The 23,762-nt window shown below is 38.5% G+C and overlaps 1 protein-coding gene across 2 annotated transcripts in view; it reads left to right on the top strand.

Annotated features, from left to right (window-relative positions):
• The window catches only part of GABRB1 (gamma-aminobutyric acid type A receptor subunit beta1), a 386,438-nt gene that overhangs the window by 349,938 nt on the left and 12,738 nt on the right, over positions 1–23,762 (top strand). Inside the window, exons 6-8 of one of the 2 annotated variants that reach the window (XM_021701656.1) lie at positions 18,494–18,631; positions 18,746–18,898; positions 22,587–22,831. In XM_021701656.1, the coding sequence (XP_021557331.1) occupies positions 18,494–18,631; positions 18,746–18,898; positions 22,587–22,831 (536 nt within the window). The remainder of the gene's footprint in view (positions 1–18,493; positions 18,632–18,745; positions 18,899–22,586; positions 22,832–23,762) is intronic. The other variant, XM_021701657.1, reaches the window with a different exon arrangement.

Below are 23,762 nucleotides of genomic sequence, written 5' to 3'. Positions count from 1 at the left end.
GCACTGAAGTGTTCTGCTGCTCTTCAGAATTGGGAGTCAAGGAGAGGTGCTGTCTTGGTTCACCCACTGCCTTCTCTTCTCTCAACCCCAAGCTGCAGACCGTCTCCAGAGTCTCAATTCTAATTATTGCTTACATTTCTCCCGTAGGATTCTATGACTCAAAAAACCAGCTTGAGGTTGTAATTTATCACCTAATTACTCAGTGAGGCTAAAATTAACAAGCAGCTTTTCCCATTTCCTTGATGCCTAGACCCACCTGCAAGGCCCCTGTGAGCAGAATCATCTTAATCAAGGAGTAAATCCAGCTCAAGAATGCTACTGTATCTAGTTACCCTATATCAGGTTACCAGGTTGGGGCAACAAACTTAGATCTCTAAGCTGCAAACAATATTCGCTAATTCATTTTTTCAAAAATATGTATTTGATACTTACTAGACAGAATCTGTTCTAGGCATCAGAAATTTTTAAAAAATGAATGAAAGAAGGTCCTTGCTTTTATAAAGTATATACAATGAGGGATGGAGGATACAAATGGCAGAAATAAACACAAAGCTACATAAACAGATGAAATATTTACATGTTCAGATGTACTCTGTATCTGACAGGATCCCATCAAGAAAACAGAAACTACTCCAGTTTTCTCAAAAAGGTAATTTAATAGAGAGAATTGCTTATAAAAATTGGAAGGTCTGGAAAAGCAAAAGGGAGAAGGGGAAATGGTTGCTGAAGGAGTGAAAGACAGAAACAGCTGACACCCCCCCAACCCCATGCGGAGGCCATGAGTCTGAATCTGCTGAGATCCTATTAAAGATGTTGTTCTAGATGCTTGTGGAGTTGCCAAAGGAGGTGCTGCCTCTTCCTCAGCGTCAAGTATCTGGAATCACCCTCCTGCCCCAGCAGCAATCACTGCTAGAGCCAGAATCCAGAACCTTCCCTTCCCTTCCATCTTGTAAGCTTCAGCCAGTTCTTCCAAGGGCCAGCACCCAACACGAAGCCAGAGAGACAGGGATCCTAGCCCAGCATACAGTGCAGCGTATAGAAAGTGAGGTACAGAATAAGCCACAACAGAGGTTTTAATCAAAAGCTCTGGTAATCCCAAACCTGGAGCAAATAATTCTTCCCTAGAAGAAAAAGAGAATGTATCAATCCAGTTTCTATTGCAGATAACAGAAGCCCATTTGGCTAGCTTAAGCATAGATTTAATATAGGAAAGTGGTACTTACAAAATTAAAGGACTGAAGTAGTAGGTCTAGGCTGGGTCACTGGAAGTGACTCCCAGAGCCACGTGCGAACTGACCCTCCAAGGGAACCAAGAGCACCACCGCAATCAGGAAGCTGGTAATCAGGTAGCTTCTACCACCATGTTGATTTGAGGACCACCAAAGCTAAAACCAGAATCCCCGGCTCCTGAGCCATCTATACTACTATATGAGCTGTACCAACAAAATGAATACCTCAAATACCACCTCTGATATCACTTACCTCCATCTAATCCAGGGAACCTAAATCATATCCACACCGTTGGTTGCAAGGGGATCTGGGAAATGTAGTTGTTGTCTTTCCTGAAGGAGATCAGAACACATGCTAAAAAAAGCCAATATACATAGTATCTGACACAGAAGGAATTCTGGGGTGAAATGTATAGCATTGTAGATGACATCTCCAAACTCCCAGAGAACAAGGGCCCTGTTGGTTTTATTTAGCACTATACCTCCAGTACTTTTCCAGTACCTGGCTCATAGTCCGCACTTAGTAAATATCTACCCCTTGAATAAATAGACACACACGCACAGGTTAGTGCCTGGTTGTCAAGTTAAGGTCGGTAACACAAAGCCAGGAGTCCTAATGATAAGAAGCAAGAATGCAATAGTCTATAAACTTTTTTTTTTTTAAAGATTTTATTTATTTATTTGAGAGAGAGAGAATGAGAGAGAGCACATGAGAGGGGGGAGGGTCAGAGGGAGAAGCAGACTCCCTGCCAAGCAGGGAGCCCGATGTGGGACTCGATCCAGGGACTCCAGGATCATGACCTGAGCCGAAGGCAGTCGCTTAACCAACTGAGCCACCCAGGCGCCCCAATAGTTTATAAACTTTTATTAGATGCTGACTATATGCTAGGAACTTGGTACATAGGCTAGACACTGAGGTACAAAGAGGAATGAAAACCAGTCCCTGACCTCAAGGAACTCAGAGCCTGGTGGGAGAAAGATAAATAAGCCAAGTAAAATTCAACATGGTTCTGTGCTTTGTTCAAGGCAAGCATGTAGTTGAGCTGATAAAAGTCAATTGCGAGCAGGAAGAGCTATGACTAGTTGCCTTAGGTATCTGCCTACACTTCTTCCTACACTCAATCATGGCTACCAATCACTTTACTCTTCTCAGCCCACTTTTACCTTTGCATACTGAAATCTTTGAAGATTTTATAATGCTTGTATATATTTAACTTTGCCCTTTACATTTCAGTTTTCCTGCTAAAATTGAGTCGCTTATTGAGTAAATTTTATGAAGTAAATCACAGTTTCCCACTGACATCATCCTAATGTTATGTTATTCTCTCTACATCTTATTCACTCTACTTATTATTCCCTCTGGCAGGCAGGCCTGCTCCACCCATCTGGGCAAATCCTCTGCAAAGCCATCTCTAACTCCCTGAGGTCGACAATTTGTTCAGCCCGCTTTTAGACCATGAGTTACTGAAGAGCAGTGTCAAGTCTGACCCACTATATAACCTTAGTGCCTAGAATAGTGCTTGATATATAGCAGACACTCAAAATATGTGTATTAGAATGTTAGATATAGTTTTCACTGATTTGCCTTGCCAGTTTAGAGGTAGTTGGTATTTGTGCTTCAGCAGAGGTCCTGATGGATATCCAGGAAGATGAGAGGTTGAATCCAGAGTTGTCCATGGCAGGGAAGAAGAGTCAGCAAAGACCTTATATTAGAGCATTCAGGAAGGGGAAGTGAGCAAGCAGGTGTCTCTGATGAGCAGCACATAGAAGCTAACACAGAAGCTGTGTTTGATCAGCTCTGTTTTTACTCCTACTAGAAACAGGCCACCCAGGGCCACAGAGTAATGATAGAGGCTTAATGAGGTCAAAAGCTGCAGATGAATCCATCCCCAAACTGGGACAAGGCCAAGGGTTTGTATTCAGGCTTTGACCTATAAATAGTATGTCTCTTCACAGAGAGTCTCAAGATACTAGGTTTAGAACTTCCTCCCTAACAAATACTTACAGTTCAAATACTCTATGTTGCCAACTAAAAGCAAAATCATGTGTAGTCTAGCTCAAAATAGGACAGTATCTCTTTGGGAAATGTAAGGAGCCTAACAAGGACCTATCTGAATGAAAACCACTCCAGCCTCATATAAAGGTGAGGAAAGGGTATGAGATATGCTAGTCTAAATCCCACACTTAGATCAAGTCAGACAAGAAGAGAGCTTTAAATTTGGCGTATATTGTCTTGGCTTCTTTAAAGAATTTTTTTAACTAAATTGTACTTATTTTGATTCCATCTATCATTTTGAAAAAGCTTACCTCTCAGACCATCTTCCTGAATGGATGCTGGGGAGGTATTTTTCATCCCATAACAAAGGTGCATGGGAGAAATGTTTCCCAGGCTTAGCATCAGCACTTCTCCTTCTTCCAAGCCAACTGGTTTGTTTACATCTCAGGGGCATTGTGAATTTTTTAACTGATCTGATTTTGTGTTGATAGAAGGCACTTCTATGGCCCTGCAGAGAGACAGGTCCGGATGATCCCGGAAGCTCATTCCCTCCTTTCTGGCAGACAGCAGACTCAGCAGATCTCAGTTAACCTGACCGAAGGCTGTGCCTTTATGACCAGGCCCCTTCCTCCACCGGGACCTTACATTGTCACACAGTTCCCTAGTCAGATACAAATGTCCAGCCAATCCCGTAGAAAGTAAAGCATTACAAGGCGGGCTCCTCTCTACTGGATCTTGGCTACAGTGCACTCAGTCTACCTCTGACGAGCCTAAGCGGAAGGGTAAGGAGAATTTGGGAAAATTTGCCCTCCACTACATCTCTGCTGCTAAAATTTTCTCAAATAAACCCCATTCTAGATTTTCTCCAAGTCCGTTTTTTAACTCAGCATTTTGCTTTTTCAACATAGACACATGATTCAAAAATCAAAAAATATTAAGATAAATATAGTGAAAATTTCCCTCCCATCCCTAGCACCCCTCTACTTAGTGCCCCCAAAGGAAATCATTGGTATTAGTTTGCCATCTGACCCTTCAGAGTTTTTTTAGACATATACAAGTATATATAACTATATTTTAGCTTTTCCCGTATTTTTCACACACATGCTAGCATGTTATAGCCAAACTTTGTGGGGTTTTTTTCATTAAATGTAGTTTTGGAGACTTTTTCATATTATATGTGAATATAATTCTCTCATTCTTTTTTCCACTTTATAACAGTACATTAACGTACCATAATTTAGTCAACCACTCCTATTGAGGGGCATTTATATTGTTTCAAATATTTCATTATTAGAAACAGTGATATAGGTGTGCCTGGGTGGCTCAGTCGGTTAGGAGTCTGACTTTGGCTCAGGTCATGATCCCAGGACCCTGGGATGGAGCCCCGCAGTGAGCTCCTTGCTCAGCAGGGAGCCTGCTTCTTCCTCTCCCTCTGCCCTTCCCCCTGCTTGTGCTCTCGTGCTCTCTCTCTCTCTCTCTGTCAAATAAATAAATAAAATCTTAAAAAAAAAAAAAGAAACAGTGCTATGATGAATAATCCTGTACACTCTTCACAATTATGCAATTCAATCATTGGGATAGATTTCTACAATAGGAATTTCTGAGTCAAAGGATATATACATTTGTACTTTTGATAGATAAAGCCAAACTGCATTCTATATGGGTTTTACCAAATTACATCTTCGCCAGCTATGTATGACAGTATTTGCTTTTTCACATACTCAGCAACACAGTGTGTTATCAATTTGTGGATTTTTGCCAAATTGTCAGGCAAAAAAATGTATTTTGATATATAGTCTTTATTTTAATTTGTATCTGTCTTATTATGATTGAGATTGGGCATTTTTCCCTTTTCAATGAACTGTCTTTTAATATCCTTTTTCCATTTTGTTATTAGGTTTTGGTTCTTTTTGTTTGTAGAAACTATATATTTAGAAATGTAGCACTTATCTGCAATATGCACTACAATTATTTTTTTAAAGATTTTATTTATTTATTCGAGAGAGAGAGAGCAGAATGAGAGAGGGAATATGAGTGGGGGAGGGGCAGAGGGAGAGAGAGAAGCAGGCTCCCCTCTGAGGAGGGAGCCCAAAGAGACAAGGACGAGGGGATCCATCCCAGGACCAGGGGATCATGACCTGATTCAAGGCAGACACTTAACCGACTGAGCCACCCAGGTGCCCCCACACAATTATTTTTTGTTTACTATTTGCTTTTGATGTTGTTCATAGGGTTTTGGCATGACTTTTTTTTAATATGTGGACAAATCTGTCATTTCTTATGACTTCCGGTTATTATAATTTAAAAAGGCCTCCTCAATGCCAGGATTATAAAAGAATTCTTCCTTGTTTTCTTCTAGTACATACATGGTTTTATTTTCTAGATAAAACTACAATTAATTTGAAGTTTATAATAATACATGAAACGAAATACAAGTCCAAACTAATTTTTTCCAGTAGCTCCCCAGTTTTTTCTACATGATTTATGAATTTATGAAACTACCTTTTTCCCAATTTTTCCAGGTAAAAATTCTATCATAAACTAAATTCCTCTGTTCATCTGACTCTGGTTCTGAATTGTCAGCTGTGGCCCATTGATCTTTCTGTGTATACCAGCATTAGAATAATACTACTGTTATTTTTGAAGGTTTTTAGTACATTTTACTACCTGATGGGACTAAGTGCCCTTTATCTCTTATTTTTTGGTTTTCTTGGAATGTCTGATTTGTTTATTTTTTTTTGTCTAAACATTTTTTTATTTTTATATTTATTTTTATTTATTTTTTAATTTAATTTTTTTATTCTTATGTTAATCCCCATACATTACATCATTAGTTTTAGATGTAGTGTTCCATGATTCATTGTTTGTGCATAACACCCAGTGCTCCACGCAGAATGTGCCCTCCTCAATACCCATCACCAGGCTAACCCATCCTCCCACCCCCCTCCCCTCTAGAACCCTCAGTTTGTTTTTCAGATTCCATCGTCTCTCATGGTTCGTCTACCCCTCCGATTTCCCCCGCTTCATTCTTCCCCTCCTGCTACCTTCTTCTTCTTCTTCTTTTTTTTTTTTCTTAACATATACTGCATTATTTGTTTCAGAGGTACAGATCTGAGATTCAACAGTCTTGCACAATTCACAGCGCTTACCAGAGTACATACCCTCCCCAGTGTCTATCACCCAGTCACCCCATCCCTCCCACCCCACCCCCCACTCCAGCAACCTTCAGTTTCTTTCCTGAGATTAAGAATTCCTCATATCAGTGAGGTCATATGATACATGTCTTTCTCTGTTTGACTTATTTCGCTCAACATAATACCCTCCAGTTCCATCCACATCATTGCAAATGGCAAGATCTCATTCCTTTTGATGGCTGCATAATATTCCACTGTATATATATACCACAACTTCTTTATCCATTCATCTGTCGATGGACATCTTGGCTCTTTCCACAGTTTGGCTATTGTGGACATTGCTGCTATAAACATCGGGGTGCACGTACCCTTTCGGATCCCTACTTTTGTACCTTTGGGGTAAATACCCAGTAGTGCAATTGCTGGATCATAGGGTAGCTCTATGTTCAACTTTTTGAGGAACCTCCATACTGTTTTCCAGAGTGGCTGCACCAGCTTGCATTCCCACCAACAGTGTAGGAGGGTTCCCTTTCTCCGCATCCCCACCAACATCTGTCATTTCCTGACTTGTTAATTTTAGCCATTCTGACTGGTGTGAGGTGGTATCTCATTGAGGTTTTGATTTGGATTTCCCTGATGCCGAGTGATATTGAGCACTTTTTCATGTGTCTGTTGGCCATTTGGATGTCTTCTTTGGAAAAATGTCTGTTCATGTCTTCTGCCCATTTCTTGATTGGATTCTTTGTTCTTTGGGTGTTGAGTTTGATGAGTTCTTTATAGATTTTGGATACTAGCCCTTTATCTGATATGTCATTTGCAAATACCTTCTCCCATTCTGTCGGTTGTCTTTTGGTTTTGTTGACTGTTTCCTTTGCTTTGCAAAAGCTTTTTATCTTGATGAAGTCCCAATAGTTCATTTTTGCCCTTGCTTCCCTTGCCTTTGGCGATGTTTCTAGGAAGAAGTTGCTTTGGCTGAGGTCGAAGAGGTTGCTGCCTGTGTTCTCCTCAAGGACTCTGATGGACTCCTGTCTCACATTGAGGTCTTTCAACCATTTGGAGTCTATTTTTGTGTGTGGTGTAAGGAAATGGTCCAGTTTCATTCTTCTGCATGTGGCTGTCCAATTTTCCCAACACCATTTGTTGAAGAGACTGTCTTTTTTCCATTGGACATTCTTTCCTGCTTTGTCAAAGATGAGTTGACCATAGAGTTGAGGGTCCATTTCTGGGCTCTCAATTCTGTTCCATTGATCTCTGTGCCTGTTTTTGTGCCAGTACCATACTGTCTTGATGATGACAGCTTTGTAATAGAGCTGGAAGTCCGGAATTGTGATGCCGCCAGCTTTGCTTTTCTTTTTCAACATTCCTTTGGCTATGCGGGGTCTTTTCTGGTTCCATACAAATTTTAGGATTATTTGTTCCATTTCTTTGAAAAAAGTGGATGGTATTTTGATGGGCATTGCATTGAATGTGTAGCTTGCTCTAGGTAGCATTGACATCTTCACAATATTTGTTCTTCCAATCCATGAGCATGGAACGTTTTTCCATTTCTTTGTGTCTTCCTCAATTTCTTTCATGAGTATTTTATAGTTTTCTGAGTACAGATCCTTTGCCTCTTTGGTTAGATTTATTCCTAGGTATCATGGTTTTGGGTGCAATTGTGAATGGGATTGACTCCTTAATTTCTCTTTCTTCTGTCTTGTTCTTGGTGTATAAGAATGCCATGACTTCTGTGCATTGATTTTATATCCTGCCACTTTACTGAATTCCTGTATGAGTTCTAGCAGTTTTGGGGTGGAGTCTTTTGGGTTTTCCACATAAAGTATCATATCATCTGCAAAGAGTGAGTTTGACTTCTTCTTTGCCGATTTGGATGCCTTTCATTTCTTTTTCTTGTCTGACTGCTATGGCTAGGACTTCCAATACTATGTTGAATAGCAGTGGTGATAGTGGACATCCCTGCCGCATTCCTGACCTTAGGGGGAAAGCTCTCAGTTTTTCCCCATTGAGAATGATATTTGCTGTAGGTTTTTCATACATGGCTTTTATGATATTGAGGTATGTACCCTCTATGCCTATACTCTGAAGAGTTTTGATCAAGAAAGGTTGCTGTACTTTGTCAAATGCTTTTTCTGCACCTATTGAGAGGATCATGTGATTCTTGTTCTTTCTTTTGTTAATGTATTGTATCACACTGATTGATTTGCGGATGTTGAACCAACCTTGCAGCCCAGGGATAAATCCCACTTGGTCATGGTGAATAATCCTTCTAATGTACTGTTGGATCCTATTGGCTAGTATTTTGGTGAGAATTTTTGCATCCATGTTCATCAGGGATATTGGTCTATAATTCTCCTTTTTGATGGGGTCTTTGTCTGGTTTTGGGATCAAGGTAATGCTGGCCTCATAAAATGAGTTTGGAAGTTTTCCTTCCATTTCTATTTTTTGGAACAGTTTCAGAAGAATAGGTATTAATTCTTCTTGAAATGTTTGGTAGAATTCCCCTGGGAAGCCATCTGGCCCTGGGCTTTTGTGTTTTGGGAAATTTTTGATGACTGCTTCAATTTCCTTAGTGGTTATAGGTCTGTTCAGGTTTTCTATTTCTTCCTGGTTCAGTTTTGGTAGTTGACACATCTCTAGGAATGCATCCATTTCTTCCAGGTTATCTAATTTGCTGGTATAGAGTTGCTCATAATATGTTCTTATAATTGTTTGTATTTCTTTGGTGTTGGTTGTGATCTCTCCTCTTTCATTCATGATTTTGTTGATTTGGGTCATTTCTCTTTTCTTTTTGGTAAGTCTGGCCAGGGGTTTATCAATCTTGTTAATTCTTTCAAAGAACCAGCTCCTAGTTTCGTTGATCTGTTCTACTGTTCTTTTAGTTTCTATTTCATTGATTTCTGCTCTGATCTTTATGATTTCTCTTCTCCTGCTGGGTTTAGGCTTTATTTGCTGTTCTTTCTCCAGCTCCTCTAGGTGTAAGGTTAGGTTGTGTATTTGACACCGTTCTTGTATCTTGAGAAAGCCTGTATTATCGATGGGTCTTGTTTTTTAATCCAGTCTGATAGCCTGTGTCTTTTGATTGGGGCATTTAGCCCATTTACATTCAGGGTAACTATTGAAAGATAGGAATTTAGTGCCATTGTATTGCCTGTAAGGTGACTGTTACTGTATATTGTCTGTGTTCCTTTCTGGTCTATGTTGTTTTTAGGGTCTCTCTTTGCTTAGAGGACCCCTTTCAAGATTTCTTGTAGGGCTGGTTTTGTGTTTGCAAATTCCTTTAGTTTTTGTTTGTCCTGGACGCTTTTTACCTCTCCTTCAATTTTCAATGACAGCCTAGCTGGATATAGTATTCTTGGCTGCATATTTTTCTCATTTAGTGCTCTGAATATATCCTGCCAGTCCTTTCTGGCCTGCCAGGTCTCTGTGGATAGGTCTGTTGCCAATCTAATGTTTCTACCATTGTAGGTTACATATCTCTTCTCCCGAGCTGCTTTCAGGATTTTCTCTTTGTCTATGAGACTCGTAAGTTTTACTATTAGATGTCGGGGTGTTGACCTATTTTTATTGATTTTGAGAGGGGTTCTCTGTGCTTCCTGGATTTTGATGCCTGTTTCCTTCCCCAAATTAGGGAAGTTCTCTGCTATAATTTGCTCCATTATACCTTCTGCCCCTCTCTCTCTTTCTTCTTCTTCTGGGATCCCAATTATTCTAATGTTGTTTCGTCTTATGGTATCGCTTATCTCTCGAATTCTGCCCTCATGATCCAGTAGTTGTTTATCTCTCTTTTTCTCAGCTTCTTTATTTTCCATCATTTGGTCTTCTATATCACTGATTCTTTCTTCTGCCTCATTTATCCTAGCAGTTAGTGCCCCCATATTTGATTGCACCTCATTAATAGCCTTTTTGATTTCAACTTGGTTAGATTTTAGTTCTTTTACTTCTCCAGAAAGGGTTTCTCTAATAACTTCCATGCTTTTCTCAAGTCCAGCTAGTATCTTTAAAGTGATGATTCTGAACTCTAGATCTGACATCGTACTAATGTCCATATTGAATAGGTCCCTGGCAGTCGGTACTACCTCTTGTTCTTTTTGTTGAGGTGATTTTTTCCATCTTGTCATTTTGTGCAGAGGAGAATAGATTAATGAGAGAACAAAATGCTAGCAGAGTAACAACGTCCCCAGAAAATATACTCTAAACAAATCAGAAAAGACCTGAAGCAGTGGGAAAAGAGAGGGAAAGAGAGAAAAAAGAAAAAGAAAAAAAAAGAAAAAGAAAAAGATAAAGATAAAAACAAACAAAAACAGAACAAAACAAAACAACAACAACAAAAAAACCAGAATGTGATCAAATATGATCAGGCTGGTATATAGATCAGTGCCACACACTAGATTTTGGGTGTATTTGGGTCTGTTAGAAGAAAGTGCCTCCCAAAATTTTAAAGAAAGAAAAACTTATATATGTACAAAAATAAGGGTTGATATGATGAAGGGATGGAATATGACTGTAAAGGTGGAAATTATAAAAAATTTTATAAAAGGAATTGATAAGAAGTTGTTTGAAAAAAGAAAGAAGAGGATTTAAAAAAAGAAAAAAGAAAAAAAAAAGGGAGAGAATGTGATCAGGCAGGGGAGTAAAAAAAACCATATACTAGAGATTTAGGGTATATTTTGATCTGTTAGAAGAAACTATCTCAAAATTTTAAAGAGAGAACAACTTATATATATATGCCAAAAATATGGGTAACTACTATGAAGGGATAGAATATGACTCTAAAAATGAAAAATAAAAATTTTTTTAAAAAAGGGATTGATAAGATGTTGGTTGAAAAAGGGAAAAAGAAAAATTAAAAAAAAAAAACAGTTAAAAAAAATTAACTTTGAAAGACTAAAGAATCATGGTAAAAAAGCCATGAATTCTATGTGTAGTAGTCCCCTAGCGCTGGAGTTCTGCCGTTCTCATTGTGGGTAAACTTGGTCTTGGCTGGCTGTTCTCGCTGATCTTCTGGGGGAGGGGCCTGTTGCCGTGGTTTCCAAATGTCTTTGCCGGAGGCAGAATTGCCCCGCCCTTGCCCAGTCTGGGCTAAGTAATCTGCTCGGGTTGCTCTCCGGAGCTTTTGTTCCCTGCGAGCTTTCCGTACAGCTTTGGAGGTGGGAAGTGAAAATGGCGGCCTCCCAATCTCCGCCCCGGAGGAGCCCAGAACTCGGGGCCCCACTCCTCAGTGAGCCCCCAGAGAAAAGCAGTCAGTCACTCCCGGCTCCCTGGTCTCCGGCCGCACTCCGTGCTCACCCGGCCTGTGACCGCGCGTTTCTATCTCTGGCATCCGACCCCGGGTGGAGTCTCCAAACCCAGCAGATCCCTGCGGTGTGCTCCCGCGCCACTCCTCCCGGGGGAGGAAGGTGAGTCTCCCCGGATCTGCCGCTTGTTGGGTCCCTGCTGGAGGAGCAGTGGCCCGACTGTGCCGTGGATCACGGTTTATGGCAACCCCGAGCTGAGAGCCCGCGCCTGGGCTCCGCCTCTGCAGCCGGCTTCCCTGCTCCGTTACCTGGGAGCTCTGCCACACTCAGGCACCCCCGATCTTTCTGTGACCCCGAGGGTCCTGAGACCACACTGTCCCACGAGGGTTCCACCCCCCGCTTAGCCACCGGAGTGACGTCCCTCAGCGGAGCAGACTTCTAAAAGTTCCGATTTTGTGCTTCGTGGTTCTATCACTTGCCAGAAGTGGCCGACGGAGGCCCCTCCCTTGCCGTCTATCCTCCCGAATATCCCCTCGGATTCACTTCTCCGCACGTCCTACCTTCCAGAAAGTGGTCGCTTTTCTGTTCAGAGAGTTGTTGCTATTCTTTTCTTCGATCTCCTGTTGGGTTTGTAGGTGTTCAGAATGGTTTGATCCCTATCCAGCTGAATTCCTGAAAGGAGATGAAATCCAGGTCTCCTACTCCTCTGCCATCTTGCCCCGCCCCCTGATTTGTTTATTTTAACATTAGAATCATTTTGTTCAGTTTCCAAAACAAAAAGCCTATTGTTACAGGTAATCACGTTAAATTGTAAATGAACTTCTGATGTTGAGTCTTTCTATTCAAAAATATGAAATGCTATTTTATTTATTTAAGGCTTCTTTTGTGCCCTTCAAGAATGTTTTATTTATTTTTTTTTTTATTTTTTTTTTTTAAAGATTTTATTTATTTGACAGAGAGAGACACAGCGAGAGAGGGAACACAAGCAGGGGGAGTGGGAGAGGGAGAAGCAGGTTTCCCACTGAGCAGGGAGCCCGATGCGGGGCTCGATCCCAGGACCCTGGGATCATGACCTGAGCCGAAGGCAGACGCTTAACGACTGAGCCACCCAGGCGCCCCATCAAGAATGTTTTAAATGTTGCATATACCTTGCATATTTTTCAGTTTATTACTAGATATTTTGTCTCTATTTTAAAATGAGTCTTTTCTTCTATTATATATTATAAATTATTGTTTTCATATATGAAAGCTACCCATTTCTGTATAGTAATTTTGTACCCCATTACCATACCAAATCCTGTTATTTATAATAGTTATTCAGTTAATTCTTTAGGGTTTACTGAACATACAATTGTATAATTTTCAAATATTGATAGTTTAACCAGCTGCTTTACAACTTTATACTTGAATTCTCTTTCTCTTGCCTAATGCATTGGTTAGTATTTCCAGAAGAGTGTTAAATAAAAGCATTGGTAGTGGACACTCTTATCTTGTAACTCTCTGGGAATGTTCTAGTGTTTCTACAATAAACATGATGCTGGCTTTGAGACTGAGATAGATATATCTTATTATGTAAGGAAGTATCCATCTATTCATACTTAGTGTTGTTTTGTTAAAAGACTAAATGGCTATTACATTTTGCAAATGCCCTTTTGGCACCTGAGTAAATATACTTTCCTTTTCTCTAAATCTGTTAATATAATGAAGTATATTACTAGACTTTTCTAAATTAAACATTTTGCACTCTTAGATTAACCCCACTAGTTGTGCTTTATTATTTAATGTATTGCTAGATTTTGTTCACTAATATGCTCTGCTTACTTTATGAAAATAATTTGGAAGTATTCATTCTCGGCCATTACTTTGGAACTATTTAAGTAGTAATAGAATTATAAGTTCTTAAATATTTGAGTCTAGTGGGTGTTTGTTTGTAGGAAGTGAAATCAAGCTATTTTGATCTTCTATCTCTGATTTGGACTTTAGCAAATGCTTTTCTTACAAGAAAATTATCTATTTCATTCAGATTTTCTAATTTGTTTGCACAGACTTAAACAAAGTAGTCTTATGGTTTTTACAATTCCCCTCTTTCCAAGGTGACTTCTCTCATTATGTGTTATTTGTCCATCCTGAATCATTTATTTATTCAGACTTTTTTGTAGAATAGTTTCCTCAAACAGGTCTCTGGGTGATATGTTCTCTGATCTTTGTATACTGTCTCTGGAAAGAAGCAATATGGCAGGGAATGGGACTCTTGGGTCTCAGACTTGCTGTCCTTTTTGCCTATATGCTAGATATTCTGTAGATGTTATTCCATAAGTTTTTCCTTTCCATATAAGAAGTCCAATATGTTTTCCTTTCAAAATACCTTGTACTTTCTGTCTGGAAAATTCTAAAATTATTCTTTTACTCTTGGAATTCAGGATTGATATCACAATTACCTAATATAATGAGCCCTTCAATTTGCAAAATACTTTATTCATTAAGCTCAAGAGAATTTGTGTTTTCTTTTTATTTATTATGGCTCCTCTTCTTCTTTCAAGAATGCCTACTATTTATATATTAGATCTCTTGGATGAGTCCTTCAAAGGCATTGTATTTTCTTCATACTTTCCAAATCTCTATAATATTGTTCTCTTTTGAGATATTTCTTTCAAACCGTCTTCTAAGACATTAATCTACCCTCACCAGTGACCATCTTCTGAATTTATCTCAAACGTCTTTTATTAAAATCTATGGGTTTTATTTATTTTTTTAATTATTTATTTATTTGACAGAGAGAGAGCGAGAGCAGGAACACAAGCAGGGCAAATGGGAGAGGGAGAAGCAGGCTTCCTGCAGAGCAGGGAGCCCAATGCGGGGCTCGATCCCAGGACCGTGGGATCATGACCTGAGCCAAAGGCAGACACTTAACGACTGAGCCACTCAGGTGCCCCAAAATCTATGGGTTTTCATACATGGAAAGTTTTTGCGCTCTAATCAAATATACTTAAGTGTTTGTGTGTGTGTGTGTGTGTGTGTGTGTTTATTTCTTAAGTGTTCCTATATTTTTAGTAAGGGTGGGAAATGAAGAGTACAAACTATTGTCTGCTTCCTCCACCAGTTCTTTTCACTAGGGGCCATCTACTTTGGATGTTCTGCTTGTTTTTCTTCTCTAGGACTATCAGATTCTGTTACAACATTGTTGTTTTTTCCTAAATACACCTTGGGGTTTGGGCCCAGCTGCCAGAGAACCATAAATAGAAACACTGTTCTAGGGGAAAAGTATGGTGAGCTCCTATTAAGTTGTCATTCTTCTGCTGATACATCAGGAGGTAGTTTCTTTCTCTGAGACAGCCTACCTTTTTAACTGTCTCACCTCTCCTTAAAGGACTGAAAAAACAATTCCTCCAAATAGTCACACAGGTGTTAGTACCCTTTATTTAATAGGCCCAGAGAGCCCTTGTACCCAGCTTTCTTCCTTAATCTCATCATTCCAATCCCCATTCAAGAACTCCATGCCACTAGTCCCCAGGTTCTCTCTAGTTCCGGGGCAGGGGTTGAGGGGGGTGGGTGCAGAAACCCCATGACATCATTGTTCACTAGATCCAGACAGAGCTGAGACCTCACATTCTCCAGATCCTACTTCATGTGGGTTTTTGAACTGGAAGTGGAAGGGAGACCACCAGGGTTGAATTTAAGCTGTTCTATTGCCACTAGCCATTTTCCCACAAAGAGGAGGTTCTCATTCTACAACCTGTAAATGGGATCCAGGGGGATCCATGATCCTCTGAAATTACCATCAAATTATGTTTATTTATGTATTTATCTATCTACACATATATATGTTTCTGTGGAGTTTTTTAGAAAGTTTTTTTTTAAAGAATCTACTTTGTTTAGAGCAGTTTTAGTTTCACAACAAAATTAAGAGGAAGATACAGAGACTTCCCATATGGCCCCTGCCCCTGCACAGCCTCCCCCATTATCAACATCCCCCACATAAGTGGTACACTTGTTACACCTGATGAACCTACATGGACACATCATAATCACCCCAAGTCCATAGTTTACCTTAGGATTCACTCTTGGTGTTGTGCATTCCGTGGATGTGGACAAATGTATAATGACATGTATCCACCATTATAGTATCAAACACAGTATTTTCACTGCCCTAAAGGTCCTCTGTGCTCTGCCTATTCATACCTCCCCACCCCCAACCCCTGGCAATCACTGATCTTTTCATTGTCTCCATAGTTTTGCCTTTTCTAAAATGTCACATAGTTAGAATCATACGGGATGTGGCCTTTTCAGACAGTCTTCTTTAACTTAATAATACGCATATAAGTTTCCTCCATGTCTTTTCCTGGCTTGACAGCCCATTTCCTTTTGGTGCTGAGTAATATTCAATTGTCTAAAGGTACCACAGTTTATTTATCCATTCACCTACCAAAGGACAGATGTTTTGGTTGCTTCCAAGTTTGGGCAATTATGAATAAATCTTCTCTAAACATCTGTATGCAGGTTTTTGTATGATTAAAAGTTTTCAACTCCTTTAGGTAAATGCAGTGGAGCACAATTGATTACTTGATCACATGGTAAGAGTACGTTTAGTTTTTTAAGAAACCACAAAACTGTCTTCCATAGTGGCTGTACCATTTTAATTCCCACTAGCAATGAATGAGAGTACCTGTTGTTTCACATCCTCACCAGCATTTGGTGGTGTTAGTATTCCAGACTTTTACCATTCCTATAGATGTGTAGTAGTATCTTACTATTGTTTTGATTTGCATGTCCCTGAAAATACATAATATTGAGCATCTTTTCATATGCTTATTTTCCATTTGTATATATTCTTTGGTGAGGTGTCTTTGGCCCATTTTTTAATCAAGTTGTTTGTTTTCTTATTGCTGAGTTTTAAGTGCTCTTTGTATATTTTGGGTAACAGTCCTTTATCAAATATGTCTTTTACAAATATTTTTCACCCAGTCTTTGGCTTGTCTTCTCAGTCTCTTGAGTTCAGAAGTTTTATCAGATTCTCAAAATGATGTTAAGAATCACACTTTTCTAGACCCATACCTGAATTTGGTACAAATCCCCAATAAGTCAATATGTCAATAAGATGTAGATCACTCTAACTCCAGTAAGTAAAGAGGGTCTTACAGCCTCTCTGACACCAGGAATTATTGTTAAAAGTAAATATTTTCTCTTTCTATGTCTGCACTTGGAAGATTACCCTTTGAAGAAAAGGCAAGTTCTTGGACCTAGAAGGAAATGACTTAAAGAGAAATAAAAGAATATATATTGAAATGTACTACAGTAAATAATAACCTCCATAGGGTGGCAAAAGTAACAAATATAAAACAGTTGTGGGTTCAGTGAGTTCAGGAATAAGAATTCAAAAAAGAGCTTTTTGAAGAGAAGTTAGAGAATTTTAAAGTAATAAAGTTAAGACAGGTTTATTTCCCCTCAAAAAAAAAAAAAAAGCCTAAAATTTCTTACATTTCTGCAGTGATATGTTAATGGTGATCCTTTGGCACTTGGCACTCCACTTTTAAATTTTAAATATATTGTTTTTTTTAAATCTCTTTAAAAATATACTACTGACTTTAATCAAAAGTAGGTCAGCATAATGTTTACTACATTATCTTTGAAACACAAGCCCTAGTAATTCTAATGGAAAAAAAAAAAAGATTTGATGCTTTTTTTATTTGAGGTGAATATAAATAGAAAATGAACTTAAAAATATCTTCTTTGTCTCTACCAGGTAGAAAGAGAAAAATATACCCTTCCATATGCCTTAAATGGTTTTTAGTTTTTAAAATATATCCATACATTGTTTTTATACAAGTTAGTCTTTTATATGACCATAGTACAGCTAAACCACTGGCAAGTGGGAGCAGAAGTGGAAAGGTTAGATCTTTCTAATGCAATCTACAATCCTCTACACAGTCCTGTTAAATTAACAAAAGCTCACCCTCATAAATATTAACCTATAAAAGTATTATCAAGAATTCATATAGTTCTTCTACACTTATTGCAGTGAGCAAGCATAATGTATAGAATTATTGATCACCCAAAACTAATGTAATATTGTATATGAACTATACTTCGATTTAAAAATTTAATTAAAAAATTCATATAGTTCTTAATTTTTCACCTATGTATTAGAGATGATAAAAATACATGAATGGAAGCTTGCCTAATTTTCTAAAAGAAATGTGTATTTCTTTTTTTAAATGTCTTGATCATATAATGGGTATGTACAAATTTGGTCTTTCACTATACTCCATCCTTTTACCCTTCCTGTTTCCCTTTTATTAAATATGTGCTCAATGATTATTATTTATCATTGTTAAATGATGCATAATAAAAATCTGTGCTCAGGTACTAAAATCCAACTATCCTATTATCTTTTTTTTTTTTTTAATTTACTTGAGAGAGAGAGAAAATGCGTGCAAGCTGGGGGAGGGGCAGAGGGAAAGAGTCCCAAGCAGACACCCCACTCAGTGCGGGGCCAAATGTGGCGTTCTATCCCAACACTGAGATCATGACCTGAGCCAAAATCAAGAGTCAGGTGCTTAACCAACTGAGCCACCCCCAGGCACCTCTAGCTATCCAGTTATCTAGCCAAAGAGTTCCTATTAGTAAATGCAAAGAAAATAAATATAGAGCAGTGATAACAGGTATCACTGAATGATCAGAGTTTATGTCCACAAAGCCACATGCATCCATCCTAGCACTGCAACCACAACCAACCCATCAGGAACAGTGCTCATCATGAGACCTATAAGCCATCCTGATTTAAAGCATTGTCGTCTTACCACCACTTGCTGGGAATTTCCTCTCCAGCTCCCAGGCTGTCTTCAAAATGAATTTCTATACCAAAGGAACTCTGCTTAACTATGCTATATTTCTTGGTTTCAGATGGCTATACCACTGATGACATTGAGTTTTACTGGAATGGAGGAGAGGGAGCAGTAACTGGAGTTAATAAAATTGAGCTTCCTCAGTTTTCAATTGTCGACTACAAGATGGTGTCCAAGAAAGTGGAGTTCACAACTGGTGAGGACGTTTCCCCAAAATGAACTAGGGGCACTGTGAAAGAAAGAAGATGATTCCTACCAAATAGAGATCTGATTTTTTTTTCTTTTTTCTTTTTTCTTTTTTTTAACTCAGGGGCATATCCACGACTGTCACTAAGTTTTCGTCTAAAGAGAAACATTGGTTACTTCATTTTGCAAACCTACATGCCTTCCACACTGATTACAATTTTGTCCTGGGTGTCTTTTTGGATCAACTATGATGCATCTGCAGCCAGAGTTGCACTAGGTAATGCATTTCCAGCACTGCAGAGAGCTGATAGGACTTCACTTCAACCAACCAACCAACCAATGTTAGAAATTATAGGCACGGGCTTCTCTCAGAGGAAGTCAAAGAATGAGATTACCGTAGCAGTCCTTGATAGTAAAGCATCTAAGTGTAAGCATTTTCAGGATGAATGTTTTACAATGCAATATCTTTTTAGCATTTTACAAAAAAAAAAAATGGAATATATTCAATACTAACTATATAAGTGCTTCTTAGAGTCTACTTTTAAATTCTCATTACACTAATTTTTACTGACTTTGTGATGATTTCCTCTTTGGTCCCTGCTTTTTACGGTGAAGAACATTTACAATTCATTATTCTCAAAAGGATTTGGAAAAGCTAAACCTGTGACTATTAACAAGTTATGTCAATAGTTGGGCAATACTATCTTTCTTTTTTTTTATTATGTTGTTAATCACCATACATTACTTCATTAGTTTTTGATGTAGTGTTCCATGATTCATTGTTTGTATATAACACCCAGTGCTCCATGCAGTACATGCCCTCTTTAATACCCATCACCAAGCTAACCCATACCCCCCCTCCCCTCTAGAACCCTCAGTTTGTTTCTCAGAGTCCGTAGTCTCTCATGGTTCGTTTCCCCCTCCAATTTCCCCCCCTTCATTTTTCCCTTCCTGCTATCTTCTTTTTTTTTTTTTTTTTTAACATATAATGTATTATTTGTTTCAGAGGTACAGGTCTGTGATTCAACAGTCTTACACAATTCACAGCACTCATTATAGCACATACCTTCCCCAATATCTATCACCCAGCCACCCCATCCCTCTCACCCCCTACCAATCCAGCAACCCTCAGTTTGTTTCCTGAGATTAAGAATTCCTCATATCAGTGAGGTCATATGATACATGTCTTTCTCTGATTGACTTATTTCGCTCAGCATAATACCCTCCAGTTCTATCCACGTCATTGCAAATGGCAAGATTTCATTCCTTTTGATGGCTGCATAATATTCCATTAAAGTTAGGGGCGCCTGGGTGGCTCAGTCGTTAAGCGTCTGCCTTCGGCTCAGGTCATGATCCCAGGGTCCTGGGATCGAGCCCTGCATCGGGCTCCCTGCTCGGCGGGAAGCCTGCTTCTCCCTCTCCCACTCTCCCGCTTGTGTTCCTGCTCTCACTAACTCTCTCTCTTTGTCAAATAAATAAATAAAATCTTTAAAAAAAAAAATTCCATTAAAGTTAAATCATATGGAACTGAGTTTCTCTTAAATGTAGCTCATCACACCTGAATAAGGCACAGACTTTCATCAGCTATATTAATGATCTGTGATCAGGATGGAATAAAAAATGGTTTCCTTCTTTAGGGAACAAAATTCAAAATTAATCTTGCCATAGTTGAGTAATTGCTGCAAGCTGAAAGGCTATATTTGAGACTTTAAAGAGTTCCTTGGAAAGTCAGAATACGAAAGGTCTGTTTGATGAATCTGAGCATGTGTGGGTCTGCCTCATTATTTGATCCTAGAGCCCTTTCAGTTATCACTTTTTGGGGCTTATTCTCATACATGAGTGCTCGTGAATGCAAGTGTGCACACACACACTCCAAATATATAACAGCATCTTTTCCAGCGAAGCTGACATATACATCACTTCTTTTGAGATTGCTGAACTGGGTTAGATGCTCAGCATACCCTTTCATACCTAGACTAACTGTCATCCCTATAGCTTATTTCTAATAGCTGAGTAATTTCTAATGGCTCACAAAGTCAGCCCTTCTCAACCTTTGAACATTCCAAAACTAAGGAAAGCCAACAAATAGTTGATCACATCATAGGTATGATTCTGCACATATTATTTGACTACAAACATGAGTACGGGTATACTAGGGTTAAAGAAAAAACAGTGGATGATGTCCACAGCAGGGAATAATAACTATCAAGGTCATGAATTGTGGTTCTCTTTACGTATCTATCCTCAAAGCTAATGATATTTTGATTAGAGATGTCAGCACATAAAAATGCTGATTTAATCTTTTCTTTGAAATGTAAAATAGGGGCTATTTTAAAACTTAACTAAGTAAAAAAGGCATTTATTTACTAACCTTTCTTGCCTAAAAATTTAAACCAAGGAGTAGAAACAGAAGTGTGATTAGTGGATTTGTAAATGAACTATTTCTACTAAGGACATCAGCTAGAATTATATTAGGTAAAATTTAAAATTTTATTGAAAGAAATAAGTAAGACCATTCATGATGGCATTTCATAACAGTGCAGCACATTTGAATTCATCACTGATCTGAACCATTTTAACTTTCTGTATGGTAATCCTGACTTCCTATTTTATCTGTTCTCCTGAAAGTTAAATAGTCAAATCAGGGAATTTATCTAGAATAATCTGACGGGCAAATGAGTGCTAAACTCTTTTTTTCCCCTTTTCATTTTCTACCTCCCATTCTCTTTGCCAGCTGTCTTTTGTCTTTAACGTTCATTTTAACATTTCCTGTCTTTATTTTTAAGGACTCTCATCAAATTTCAGGTTTTATCTTCTCCTCTTTTTGCTTTTATTTTAAATGCCTTTGTTTAACACCTCCTTGCTTTTTTGCCCCTAGCTAGGTGATCTACAGCAAAATAGCTAATCTCAGAGTTTCTATTTATTCAGCTATACCTGCCCTATCATACTCAGCAAGCTGTTATGACAGCCATATAAGATAATGCATACTGTGTTTAAAACTGTAATATGCTATATAAATGTGTAATATTAGTATTGCAGCATGAATTATCTACATCAGGTTCCAACTTCCTTTTCACTTCTTGTTATTCTCAATTACATTTCATCACCACCGTCATCAACACCAAATATTTATTATGCAGCCATGCAAACATTATATGATTAAGAAAGCTGTTTTTAACAAAGTAGACAAAACAGAATTTTCCTTTTGAAAGTGTATAGTCTTAACCTTCTTCACAAATCCAAGCTGAATTTTTCAGGAAGTCTTTTCTTGATTCCAGGGAACTAATTCATTCTTGACTCTCGAATCAAGAAGTAGAGGTAATATTTGAAAAACCAAAGCAACAAGATTATATCTAAAAATGACATAAATCAAGTGCTTGATGCAAATCATGAACTTCCTTACATATTTCTTCTTTTAGGATTGTCTCACTATGAATGATATATTATCAGTGTAATAATATGTAATACTGACCTTGCGGCCTGGGTGTGTTCTAGATACATGGAATGAAGTAGCTCTCCTCAAACTGGTCACCAACTCTCAGTTTGGTAGTGGCTGTTGTGGGCATTAATATCACAAGAACAGATTTAGTAGGAAAATGAGGGAGATGCCGAGAGAAGGAAGATGTGGTATGTAACAGAACAAGGGACATTTTGATAATAGACTAAGCATATCAATAGGATTTTGATCTGCCTTTCCATTTACTTTTCTTTTTCCTATGTGCATTATTTTTAAAAAATGTTTTCCAATCCTCCATTAATGGTACACCCTGTTTTATGATTTGTTCATGGACTGTATGGGGAGCCTGCAACTTTGTCTTTCCAAATGTCTACTCTTTTCGCCCAGTGGTTTATGGCATTACTGACGTCATTCTGGGGCACCTATAAGGAAACGCATCTGTCTTCTCAGTCTTTAAAGGGCAGCTTAATAAGTGCATTCAGCTAAGCTGTGTCTTTCTGTTTAATAGGAATCACCACCGTGCTGACAATGACAACCATCAGCACTCACCTCAGGGAGACCTTGCCAAAGATCCCTTATGTCAAAGCGATTGATATTTACCTGATGGGTTGCTTTGTGTTTGTGTTCCTGGCTCTGCTGGAATATGCCTTTGTAAATTACATCTTCTTTGGAAAAGGCCCTCAGAAAAAGGGAGCTAGCAAACAAGACCAGAGTGCCAATGAGAAGAACAAACTGGAGATGAATAAAGTTCAGGTAATGTATTAAATATTCCCAACAATATTCTTCCAAAATTTATCAGCAGCATGGTGCTCAAGGCTCCCATAACAGGAAAAAAAAAAAAAAGAAATTTATCTTCAATACGGCTCAAACACCACTCCCTTTTACATATTTGAGAACTGAGGATTGAAGAAGTTAGGTTGAAGTTAACATAGATTAATAACATACCTGGGCCTAAAACTCAACCCCAAGTCCATTATCCTTTATTGTAAACTATATAGTTGTAAAACTCTATGCAGAAGGATAATGCCAGATCTGCTTGATAAATAAATGAGAGAACTAAAGTGAATCAATTCTGTATTAAGTGGAAATAAAGAAATATGGCCCAGTGGTTACAACCACAGACTGGAATTAAACTGCTTGAGTTTTATTCCCAGCTCTGCTTCTTACTGACTTTATAACATCAGGCAAATCAACCTATGTGACTCCTCATGTTACCTCTGTTCTCAGGTCATCATCCATAAAATGGAGATTATTATAGTATACCTACCTCACAGAGTTGTTATAAGGACTAGATGAGTTTTTTTAAAGCCTAATATTTGTAACAATACCTGGAACATAGTGAGTGCTCATTATCACTACAGCTAGCTAGCTCTTATCTTTATAGATAAGACATTGTCACTGTTTTTCTTTCACTTTTCATTGGTAGATCTTATGACCTGTGCTTTTGCTGGATAGAATTAATTAAAATTAATGCCTTTTTTATTCTTTGAGAATATCTCTTTAGCCTCTACTCCTATGCCATGTTTCACCGAAATCAAATTAAAATTGTGTACAGTGAAATACTGTATCTACTATAAATTGTTTTCAAGATGGCCCACAGGATGACAACTCAAATATTCACTCGTTTGGCCACTGTTCTGAGCATTGGGTATACTTCTTTGAAGGAGACAAATTTCCTGGCTCT

This window comes from Neomonachus schauinslandi, chromosome 2 (genome assembly GCF_002201575.2).
Source record: "Neomonachus schauinslandi chromosome 2, ASM220157v2, whole genome shotgun sequence".
Taxonomy (NCBI): domain Eukaryota; kingdom Metazoa; phylum Chordata; class Mammalia; order Carnivora; family Phocidae; genus Neomonachus; species Neomonachus schauinslandi.
Note: the sequence above shows the minus strand (reverse complement) of the source record. Positions and strands in the feature narration are given on the sequence as shown.